The following is a 12,731-nucleotide window of genomic DNA, read 5'->3' as shown; positions in this document are numbered from 1 at the left end:
ACTTAATTTACTATGAAAATATGTTTGTTGAAATGTCCTTGGTTTAAATAGAGGGAAATGCTATTATTCTCTCTCTCTCTCTCTCTCTCTCTCTCTCTCTCTCTCTCTCTCTCACACACACACACACACACACACACCACTGTTCACTTAATTGTGAAAATGGATTTTGGTTAGGATCGATTGAGACCTATAAATCAGGGTCTTCAAGGGAAATAGAACTAGCGGCACAATTCAAACTGATGACTTGAATACCAGGGTCAGAATAAAATGAACCGGACTGAAGAACTGAATTCACCAACAAATGAGAAAGCAATTCAGGACCTTCAAGAAGACCTAATGGAATTAATGACATCAGTGACACACACTCGCACTCTTTGTATCAGTGCCGAAATAGTCATGTCATAAGACGAGGTTTGCACGTGAAAACAAACTTGTGAGCCTCGACTTCTGTGAAGGGTTATTTTAACTTCCCCAAACCCTGTCCACGCCCTTGGACACTGCTTTCCTAGGACCCGGGAAATGCCCTCCAGGCCCTGAGTGGTCAGTGAGGGCTGCTTACCTTGAGGGATTCTGTCTGTGAGCCCAGCCCCTTGGTACAGAGTTCCATCACCGAATAGGAGCAAAAGGTATCGCGGACTTTGTACTGACTGACGGCAAGAAGCCACAAGGCGGGGTTGGTTTCCAGCTCTGAAGGAGGGATGAGGATGGACTGGTGCCCAGAGTACACGCTGCAGAGAGAAACGGAGAGGTCAGCGAGGATGCGAAGAGGGGCCAACCTGTGCCTGAGAAATGCCCGAAGTCCACGTGCCAGAGAGGGACGGTCACAGCCACTCACTGAAGCATAAAAGGAAAGCCTGCTCATGAACACACTCTGAAAAGCACAAAAGAACCCGAGAGTTATGATCCAGCGTTCCTGCCCTGGTGAGCACGCATTGGAAACCAAGCCGTGACGCTGTGGAGTTTCTCAAAGTCGGTACAAAGGCAAGTGGGGTCTCCTTCCCGGCAGGAAGCACAGAATTGGATTTTGGTAAAAGGCCTGGAAGTTTAGAACAGGAGTTAGCAAACCACAGTGCTGCCCGTTTTTGTAAATGAAGTCGTATTGGGACTCGGCCACCCGGGGGTATAACATGGCCCACACCGGCGTTGCACCAACCCGCCCAGATACTTACTAAAGGGCCGCTGAGAAAAAGCACGCCTACAGCTGGTGTAGGAAACTGACACCCAGAGTAAATGAAAGGAAATCAGCACAATTAGACAAAGCTTGTCACTCAATTTTTAAGGTCTGAAATTTTGCTTCAGAATAAAGCAAATAGAACAAAGGAAAAACGTGTCTTCTTTAATTTTACCTTTAGATTAGAGAATGTATTTAGGGAAATGCTAGACCACATATTTTGATCTGTCATCAATTGGTGGGACAAGTGTGGCTTTAAAATACTGAAGTATTTGTCTAATCTACATTTTTAATGGTTTTACTTTTTTAGTTTATGACTATAAATCAATGTGAATAGATGTCATGCACTATAATAAAATACCCTAGATAAATCCCCTTCTAAGATTTAAGTAAAAGGGATTTTCTAGGTACAAAATTCTGATAGATAAAAGAGCACGTTAAGCCTCAACTGCTATGTCATGATCTAAAGCCAATTCTTCTTGAATGAAGTCAATCTGACATTAAAATTTTCAAAATTGTTTACAATAGAATCAAAGTAGTTAAAAAAGAAAAGTAAGGAAATTAGGTTGGCTTACAAAATGTACTTTAAACAGGGCCCTTAGAAGAAAAACTATTCTTCAGGGCATTTCGGGGCAAGTTTCTTTTCTTTCTTCGTTCCTCTATTCCAAAGTTTCATTTACTTTTGTCAAAAGGAAAGACAGCAAATGACCTTTCCTGTGATCTTTTCAAAGGATTGAATCATCTGAGAGTTGTCCTCGGGAAATTAATTTAGGTCATTCAAGATCACTTTATATTAAGGGTATTTACGAGATCAAATAACATGCCAACAAATACATCGACATCACAAAATACTGACATGGGCCGGCAAGTCTTATTTCTTACTTTTGGGGCATACTGTATTATTCTCAAAATAACCTTCCAAGAATTTTATACTTGGGTCTGAAGACAAACATTTCCTTATCTCCAGGGGCCAACAGATGCTGCCCCCCGCCCCCAATACTCACAGAGGTCTTAGGGCTATCTTTGAAGACTTACAGTCTTTTTTCCCAGGGGCGGTGAGAGCTAAGAGACACAGCAACACTCTCCTCTCTCCTGTTCCCGCACCTCTGAGAACACTGGCAATAAGCAGAAGGGAATTCCCACAACTGACTGTTGGAAGCTGTGCTGTTATTTTGTTTTGCTCCTGTGGGTGGGCACCGTCATTCAGTCCTACTCTGTCAGCTGCCACACAGAATCAGCCAGCACACTATAGCTGGTGTGACCGAATTAGAGCCGTTCTTAGTAACTACTGTGTCAACTCCAATCAGAAGCCTCACGGAAGCATGAAGCAGGAAGAAATAAAAATAACGGAAAAATTACCTCTGCTGAATGGATATTAAAAGAACAATCTCAGGGCCCAAAGTGGGATCATGTACCAGGTCAAAGATCTAAAGTATAAGATCTAATGTGCAGGCCTAAATCTAACAAGCCCGCACATCATGCCTCTCCTAAATCATAATTATCCACCAGGAAGCACGCATCTTACCTCTTTGAGAGATGATGCGGCAAATTTTTGTTAACACCAAATGTTGTTCAACCCACCACACCTTAGATTACCCTGCGTGCTTTTATCGCTGCTGCTCCTTCACACCTAGGCCTATTTCATCTTCAGTGCTGGCACCAAACATGTTTGATGGCTCTTGAGCCTCATGTCTTAGGGAAGTAAGATGAAGGGGAAATCTTAGGATGATATTCCTATTATAACAATCTATCGTTTCCATATTGTTCCCAGCATCTTATTTCGTAAATGCTAGAGCATAAGAAGATCCAAAACGAAGAAAATTAAATACAAATCACCTACTACCTTTCTCAAGAATTTCTATCAGGAGAAATGATTGGCTTGATCAGAAGCATTAGCATATGAAAGGGTGATAATGTGGTGTGTGATATTATGCTTGGCTAGAGAATGTCATGTATACTTGTGAAAATGAATAGGACAGAAGTCAACATAAATAGGACAGAAGTCAACATTAAGAAGAAAACATAGGACAAGCAGAAAACTTGATTCATGAATATCCTACTTGCCCTTTCCTTGCCCAGTCCAAAAAATGATGATTGTTTCATTTATTAACCAATGCTGATTACTTGGCACTGGCTATAAATACCTCCATGGGAAAAAAACAAACCTACTTAACAGCAAGTTGCTTATAATGAATATTTTCTGAGAATTTCTGGAACCGGAACTATTTTAGTTTCAGTGGTTCTCAACCTTCTGGCCCTTTAAATACAGTTCCTCACGTGTGACCCAACCATAAAATTATTTTCGTTGCTACTTCATAACTGTAATGTTGCTACTGTTATGAATCGTAATGTAAATATCTGATATGCAGGATGGTCTTAGGCGACCCCTGTGAAAGGGTCGTTTGACCGCCAAAGGGGTCGAGACCCACAGGTTGAGAACCACTGGTTTAGATCTTAACTTCAAAAAGAACAAAATGATTAAAAAGACAGTTTGGGGATATTTCTCCCTGCCTGTGGCCCATCTTTTCATTCTCCTGTTTTTTGCAGAGCAGATACTATTAATTTTAATGGATCCCAGCCTATCAATTCTTTCTTTCATGCTTTGTATCTTTGGTGTCATATCTAAAAAGTTATCACCAAACCCCATCATCTAGGTTTTCTCTAGGAGTTTTATAATTTTATCTTTCACATTTAGGTCTCTGATCCACTTGAGCTAATTTTTGTGAAGGCTGTGAGTTCTGTGTCTAGGTTCATGTTTTTAGATGTGGATCTCCAGTTGTTCCTGCACTGTATGGGGAAAAGACTATGTTTGCTCCACTGTGCTGCCTTGCTCCTGTGTTAAAGATTGGTTGGTGACATTTATGTGGGTCTGCTTCTGGGTTCTCTACACCTAAAAGAATGAACCCTAAGGTCAATGTTGGGCTCTGGGTGATGATGATGTGTCAACATAGGTTCCTGGGTTGCAAAAAACTGTACCACCTGGTGGGAGATGTTGATAATGAAGGAGGCTGTGCACATGTGGGCCAGGGGATAAAGGGACTCGCTCTGTACCTTACACTCAATTTTGCTGTGAACCTACCTAATAAAGTCTATTTGAGAAAATATAAATAAAAACATGGCTGACCAGGAGAGAAAAAAAGACATTTTGGTAACTAATATAAATCTGTAATAAAATGATTTCAGATTATGAACCTGAAATGACATACAAACAATTGAAAACTATCATGACTTGGGCACTGTGAGCAAGGCAGCCACTCAGCTCACTGGGACCCACATCACCTTGTGTGTCACATGGGCGAGCCTCCCCCCTGACAGGCTGGTGTCTGTACTATGCATGCCAGTCAATCCAATGGTAGGCTGTTTTCTGTTTGCTTGTTTGTTTTTTAAAGACAGCTTTGTGCGAGGCCAGTGTGGCTCAGTGGTTGAGCATCGACCTATGAAACACGAGATCATGATTTGATTCCTGGTTAGGGCACATGCCTGGGTTGTGGGCTTGATCCCCAGTAGAGGGCATGCAGGAGGCAGCTGATCAATGATTCTCTCTCATCACTGATGTTTCTATCTCTCTCTCCCTCTCTGAAATACATAACAAATATTTAAAATAAAAATAAGACACCTTTGTTTAGCTATAATTCCCATACCATGAAATCCACCCATTTTAAGCATCGCCTTAAGTGCAGTGTAGTAAACTGCAGAGTTGCATAATTATCACTACGATGCAGTTCTAGGACATTCCATCACCCTAAAGGCAGGCTTGTGTCCATTTGTAGTCAATCCTGTTCCAAACGCTTCCCACAGTCAATCATCATTCTCCTTTCTGTCTCTATAGATTTGCCTTTTCTGAACACTTCATGTAAATGGAATCATGACACAATCATATCATGTGTGGCCGCTGGGGTCTGGCTGTTTTCACTCAGCACCGTGTGGGTGAAGTTTATCCGTGTGGCAGCTGTACTCCATTGTATGATTGTGACGAACACTGCTTATTATACACTCACCAGTCAGTGGGCATTTGGATTGTTGGCCTCTTTTACTTTAAACAAAGCCTGCTGTGAACGCTTCCAGTGTCTAGTCTTTGTGTGGACATGGTTTCCTCTCTCTCCCGTAGATGCCTAGGAGTGGAACTGCTGGGTCATATGGTACATTTATGTTTAAGTTTTAAGACTATGCAAACTGTGGTTTCATCATTTTATTCCCATCAATGATGTAGGAGAATTCCATTTCTGTATACCCTTGGTTACCTTTGCTTTACAGTATAGTTTTGAAATCAGGAAATGTAAGTCTCCCACTTTATTTTGTCTTTCAGGTTATAGCTCTTCTAATGGGCGCGAAGTGATATCTCAAAGGGTTTCATTTGCATTTCCCTAATATATGTGAAGCATATTTTCATGTGCTTATTTGTCATTCGTGTATTTTGGTGAAATGTCTGTTCAAATCTGCTGCCTATTTTTAAATCATGTTGCATATTAATGAGTTTTAGGAATCTGTATCTATCTGGTTAGAAGGACTTTATCAGATAGATGATTTGCAAATATTTTTCCCCAGTCTGTAGCTTGTCTTTTCACTTTCTTTCTCTCTCTTTTTTTTTAATTACTGATTTTAGAGAGAGGAAGATGGGAAGGAGGGAGAGAAAGGAGAGAGAGAGAGAGAGAGAGAGACAGACAGACAGACAGACAGACAGACACTGATGAGAGAGAGAAACACTGACCGGCTCTGGGGAGAACTCCACACCTGGGTATGTGTCTTTTGGTGTACAGGACGATGCTCCAGCCAACTGAGCCTCAACACCAGGGCTTTTTTCACTTTCCCAATGGTGTCTTTTCATGTGCAAAAGTTTTAAATTTTGTTGGAGTCTAATTTATCAATATTTTTATTTTTATTTTTTTAATATATTTTTTTATTGATTTTTTACAGATAGGAAGGGAGAGGGATAGAGAGTTAGAAACATCGATGAGAGAGAAACATCGATCAGCCGCCTCCTGCATGCCCCCTACTGGGGATGTGCCCGCAACCAAGGTACATGTCCTTGACTGGAATCGAACCTGGGACCCTTCAGTCTGCAGGCCGACGCTCTATCCACTGAGCCAAGCCGATTTATCAATATTTTTAGATGTATTGTACCTTTGATATCATACCTAAGAACCCTTTGCCTAACCTAGTATTAGAAATATTTACTTATATGCTTTTTTCTTAAAGTTTTATAGTTTTGCTCTAAACTACAAGGTCTATGATCCACTTGGAGCTGATTTACGTACAGGATGTTAGGTATAAGTTTAACCTTTTTGCACGTGGATGTCCACTTTTCCCAGCATCATTTGTGGAAAAGACAATCCTTTCCCCATTGAGCTGCCTTGGCTCCTTTGTTGGAAAATCAAATGACCACACTTATTTTCTGGGCTCTCAATTCTATTTCGTGGATTATTTTATATATCTACATCTATATTTTTATGCCAGTACCACACTGTCATGGTTACAACAGTAAGTGTTGAAACTGGGAAGTCTGAGTTTTCCAACTTTGTTATTCTATTCCAAAATTGTTTTGGGTCCTTTATTTATATTTTATGATCGTGTCATTTTTGGCACACACCCCACCCCCCCCGAAAAAAAAACCAACAAAAACCTGCTAAGGTGTTACACTGAATCTTTTGACCAATTTGGGGCTTCTAATCAGTGAATATAAAATCTCTGACATGGTTTTTAAAACATGCGTGAAATTATAAAAATATTTTCAAACAAGTCTATTATGTCAGTGATTTTCAGATAAATAACCTTCTAGCTGAAGGAAACTTTTGGATGAAGATATACAAAAAAAATTTGTATCAAATTAAAAACAATGCTGAAACAATCACAACGTTAAAGTTCCAAGTAAAGTAAAAATAACTTTTTCTCCCTTGAATCATTGGAGAGTGAGCCACTGACCTGATGTCCCCCCACCCCAAATACTTTAGGGGGTATTTCCAACAAACACGTATATTTTCCTCCACAAGCCAATCAAGGCATCAAAATCTAATTGATACATTTCTTCCCTCTAAGCCTCAGACCCTACTCCCGTTCTGCCTGTCGTCTCACTGATATCTGACGACGAAGGGGGCAGTGAAGCTGTCGGCCCTGTCCAGACGGGCCCTTCGGTGCTTCCCTGACCGTGACAGTGGCATTCATGAAGATGACAGGCCACTGTGCTGTCACGTGTCCCTCAGTTTGAGTGCCCGATGGCCCCAGGATTAGCTTCAGGTGAAGCACCTTTGATGCAGTTTTCCTCACTGCAAGGCTCCCAGTGACACACAGGTGCTGGTCCCAGTGCGGGCGAGGTTCAGGCTTCTCCACTGTGAAGTTCTCTCCTCTCCTTATAATTGGTAGCTGCCTGGGGGACAGCTCCCATGTAGATCCTTGTTCCTCACTGAGCTTTCAATCTGTTCACCTACTTATCCCTGAATGGTCAGATAATTTCCCATTGTATGCGAAATGTTATAATCTATTACAGTCTTTACTTGGATGCTCAGATTGCCCCAGTCTGGCCAGCAGGCACCGCTTTAAATTGGCTCCTTGGTCCTTTTGGCATTTCCCCCTCGTTCTGTGAGCACTTCCTTCCTGTCCCAGTCTTGAAATCAGCCATTTCTCAAAGGAGCCCTAGCTTCTTTCAGAGGAAAATGGAACATACAACATTTATGGATGGTGTGCATTCTCACTGCTGTTCAGTGGCTGCTCCCAGGTCCAGTTTTTAAAGCAGGTCCACTGGGATCTGTTTCTATGCAGTGGTCGGCAAACTCATTAGTCAACAGAGCCAAATACAATGATTGAAATTTCTTTTGAGAGCCAAATTTTTTAAACTTAAACTATATAGGTAGGTACATTGTTATTAACTTAATTAGGGTACTCCTAAGGCTTAGGAAGAGCCACACTCAAGGGGCCAAAGAGCCGCATGTGGCTCGAGAGCCGCAGTTTGCCAACCACGGCTATAGAGGATTTCAGAATGAAGAGGTTCACAGCTGTTACGCATTGATTTTTCATGTTGCAGGGGCCATCAACAGAACACTGATTTCGTGACTTCTGAGTGAATTTGCAGGGAGGACGTTCATTAAGAAAAGGTTTGTTGCGACCCTGTTTGCACAATTCCTTTAAAGACACTCCCACCCCTATTTGTGATGCCCATCAAGGACGTTCCCTTCAAAAGCATCTTCTCTGTTGCTTGGATGGGATTTAGTCTTGGTGACGCTACAAGGCCAGGAGGCACTCCACTCACGGGCTTCAGCTTAACCTTTGCCAAGTGGCATACGGACAGTTGTCCTAAAGGTCAGTAGGACAAGCTTCCTGCTCAGTTGGCCTAACATGTCTAAGGTCACCTTGGCCCTCCTGTTGGGATGGTATATTTTGAACTATTTCCCAAGAAAAAGTTACCCACAGTGCTACTGCATTTGAGATGGCGGCAAAAATCATTAATATTTTTTATTGTTTAATTCTATGTTTCATCAAAAAAGTTTAATTGTCCTAATTAGAATGCCAGTGTTTTTAAAAAAAACACAGGATTGGATTTTAATCCAACCTTTTACTATTAAATACTGTGGGGCCTTGACTTACGAGTGTCCCGACTAACGAGTTTTTTGAGATACCAGCTGTCTCTTGGCCGATTTTTTGCATTGAGTTGATAGAGTAATTTGAGTTAACGAGCTCCTTAACGAGCTTGGTCTCGGTAGGAATTAAACTCGTAAGTCAAGGCCCCACTGTATTATGAAGGCACTAAGATCATTGTTTTAGAAGAGTGTTTAAAAACATGAAAAAAATGTCTACTATAGACTATTAAAAAAAAACCCCCGGAAATTATGACTGATTTCATACAGTAGCATCTCCGTTTTATAAATATGTTGATGTACATTTACAAAATTGTATATGTAACTTAAAGGGTTATGGGTGAAATCACGTGGTGTTTGGTGTTTGCTTTAAAATATCCCATGTGAAAAAGGGACGGTAGAAAGGGAAGATGGATGGAGCAACATGGATGACAAGCTGGTCCATGGCAGCTGGATGGTGGGCACTGGCGTTTACTGCAGCACTCTTTATATACTCACGGATGTTAATGATAAAAGGTGCTATGCTGCGTTAGAAAATAAGCTCTCAAAGGCTACATGCCAAGTGCTAATTGTGACTATTTCTTGGTATCACTAGGTGGTATGATTATCGAAGCTTTATTTTCTTCTTTATAGTATTTTGTATTTTTTAAAGTTTCTACAAGGAACATACATGTATAATCTGTAAATACCTGGCAGGAGCTTGGGCTCGGGCTGTCCCTCAGTGGCAGCTCCCCACCCACCCACCCCCACCCCCGCCATCACCTGCATCAGCGGGGAGCCTGAAGGAGGAGAGCAACTCCACATCAGCTGATTTAATCCAAATTCCAGGCCAGGGATTTTGCTAGGATTTAAGAGCGAAAGAAGCAAGCCTGAGGCCTGGGAGTGCTCTGCTTGGGAAACCATGGGTCCCTGACAAACAGCTCTCAGAATGTCCCCAGAGGCCACCGTCTCTGTTTCAGCAAACTTCACGGAGACCGACTGGTTCAGACACCTCAGAATGACACCATGACAGCCTGGCTGAGCAGGGGCAGACCAGGGACCGAGTGCAAGAGAAGGTATGTGATTTACTTATTATTTTAAAGATATTAAAGGGACACTCACCTGCAGAGGCACCACAGGACAAACCCAAGTCCACAGTAAGGGTCCAAGCAGATGGCCACTTCTCTAGAGGGGTAGAGCTCACACTGCAGCTTAATGGATCGGCAGAAGGCACTGGTGGCTGCGTGACACATCTGCAAGACAGCAGGGCCCACTGAGTGCACGGAGCCCGACACCAGTGCCCAGAGTGATTCAGGGCAGGGGACAATGGTGACCAAGCTTCGGCTCTGTTAGGAGGGCGTGGGCTGCTATCTTCTCATTAGTCTTCCCGTTTTTCATGAGAAAATCACACACACATGATTTTCTTGTTCCCAGGACCTAATACCTCTAGTAATTGAAATCCCCATGTCTTACATTTGCATAGCAGGTTAGTCCACAGGTTCCTCTGCCACCCCATGTGGGCCTGTGAACTAGGTAGGGAGATGTCACCACTCACTCCCTTCTCTGGGCAGGGACTACACCTTATTCACATCCATCTCAGGCCCAACAGAGCACTGCTAGGGGACATGGGCCAGCAGAGCATGTGGGGTGAACCAGCCCCAACTCAGGGAGGCTCAGAGAATGTGCATTTGCTGAAGGGCGCACATCTGAGCTGGAATCAGCCCTGTGCAGTGAGACGCGGCTGCTGTACCATGTGACAGCAGCCAACATTCACTCTCAGCCCACTGTCGAGGGACAGGCACGAGCCTCTCCAATCCCGGGAGCAGTCCCACTACGGTCAGTATAGAATGTGAATTATTTTAAAATATTGTAAATAAAATATTGTAAAATATATCTAATAAACCAACTGTCTCACAGAAGCTTTCTAGTGAACCAGAGGCCTCAAGTTAATGGGAAGTGCTGTGTTCCCCAGAGTGGGACTGTGAGAGCATCCCAATAAGGCAGGAAACCCAGGGAAATGCTGTGACAGAAGCCGGGCCTGGGGCTCCTTCCACTGTGACCTTATGGGGAGAAGCCCTGCCCGGAAGGTTTCACTGTGGGTATTTGATTGAATCATCCAAGGTAACACAGATTACTCTAGAACAGCCGTGGGCAAACTACGGCCCGTTTGAAATGAATAAAACTAAAAAAAAAAAAAGACTGTACCCTTTTATGTAATGATGTTTACTTTGAATTTATATTAGTTCACACAAACACTCCATCCATGCTTTTGTTCCGGCCCTCCGGTCCAGTTTAAGAACCCATTGTGGCCCTCGAGTCAAAAAGTTTGCCCACCCCTGCTCTAGAATCTAACACGTAAGTAGTTCTTTTTAGCATGCTTTTAAAGCCACAATATTTGTCTCAGAAAAAAAAAAGGTTGAATTTATGAAACATTCCTCAACCTCTTGCCTCCTGGATCAGGAGCTAGTAAAATCCTAACTAGCAAGCTTCCTCCCATTCTCAGATTGCCAACTGAAACAAACCTTTGTGGAACCCCTGCTGTGCACCACCTGTAGCTGGAGAGCTGAGCCCTTCAGCTCAGCGCGGCAAATACAGACATGTTAACTGAGCACTTGTTATGTATCAGGCATTGTATTAGGTTCTTGAGATATAAAAAAAGAATACACCATGGCTCAGGAGCTTGCAGTCTAGTGGAAATTTAAAGATGAAACCTGAGAGCAGGATCTGTGAGTACACAGATGCACAGAGCAGAGAAAGGGTCCTCCATCACCTGGGGGCTTGTAGAGGGCTCTGTGATATTAAGGATCAGTGAGCATTGACAGATTTCAACAGGGTGACAGAAACACACACAGATTAAGAAAATGCAGTTAGAAAAGTTGAATGTTCAATCTCTAAACTCATCCCAATCTTGGACCTGCCAACATCACAAACCAAGAGCCCAAGGTGAAATGTTTCTTTAGAACCTCGTCTTAAGAAAAACTCCTGGAGATGAGAACCAAGATGGCGGCATAGGTAAACACCTATACTTGCTGCCCCTCACAACTACATCAAAATTACAAGTAAAAGGCAGAACAACTATTATCCACAACTGCAGGAAAGCTGGCTGAGTGGAAGTTCCACAACTAGAGAGGTGAAGAAAGCGCATTGAGACTGGTAGGAGGTGTGGAGCCATGGAACGGGCTGGCACCAGGTGTGCTGCTCTTTTAATTGGGAGGGAGATACAAGCTCCTGCTTGCTCTGAACTCCAGTTCCGGGTGAGACTCAGGGAGACCCAGACACATACGAGGAGAAACTGGACTGTCTGGCATCGGGGCAGGAATGCGAGGGCGGCTTTCTTTCAGAGGTGCTCGCAGTGATCATTGTTCCTGTGCGGGGATGCAGGGACCTCTCCGGTGCAGGGCTGACTGGAAGCCATTGCTGTTTGCTCTGCCCTGGTAATTCCCTGAGACCCCATCCCACCCAATTTAAAACCCCACCCAAGCTGTGTGCAGTGGCTTTTGTATATGAATGGCCTGTCCTTTCTCAGCCTAAAACCTGTCAGGCAACAGCAGCAGCAGCAGCAGCAGCAGCCTCCCTTGCTACACAGCTGGGCCTCAGTCTGGGCACTTCCAAACCCAATACAAAGAGGAGGAATCTGCAGATCTCTCTATAGCTCCTGCTGGGTGGCCCCAGGCAGTGGATGACTTTGCACCTTCTTGGAGATCCAAGAGCCAGTGTACCCAGTGATCAGTGTGAGACCATTCCAGATTACAACTCTTCACATCCATAAAAGACACACTCAAGGTGCAGACTCAGTGAGCACCAAAGCCCCACTGAAGCAAGTCCTGCCCCATAAGGGTGTCTCCTGCACAACAGCTCTTTCATTGTAGACACAGTTGGTCCTCACAGTCAAATTGGCCTGGAGGTCAATTCCTCCCAGTGATACCAACAGCAATCAAGGCTTAACTACAACAAGACTGTGCACACAGCCCACAAAGGGGTGCACCAAGAGTGTCCACCTCAGGTGACTGGGGAGG

General features: G+C 43.4%; 1 protein-coding gene across 1 annotated transcript in view; it reads right to left on the bottom strand.

Moving 5' to 3' along the window:
• DIP2C (disco interacting protein 2 homolog C) overlaps positions 1 to 12,731 on the bottom strand; it is a 173,695-nt gene that overhangs the window by 27,977 nt on the left and 132,987 nt on the right. Inside the window, exons 30-31 of the mRNA XM_023761777.1 lie at positions 9,838 to 9,968; positions 560 to 728 (exon numbers count right to left, since the gene is read on the bottom strand). Coding sequence (XP_023617545.1) covers positions 560 to 728; positions 9,838 to 9,968 — 300 coding nt within the window. The remainder of the gene's footprint in view (positions 1 to 559; positions 729 to 9,837; positions 9,969 to 12,731) is intronic.

This window comes from Myotis lucifugus, unplaced genomic scaffold (assembly GCF_000147115.1).
Source record: "Myotis lucifugus unplaced genomic scaffold, Myoluc2.0 scaffold_217, whole genome shotgun sequence".
Classification (NCBI taxonomy): Eukaryota; Metazoa; Chordata; class Mammalia; order Chiroptera; family Vespertilionidae; genus Myotis; species Myotis lucifugus.
Note: the sequence above shows the minus strand (reverse complement) of the source record. Positions and strands in the feature narration are given on the sequence as shown.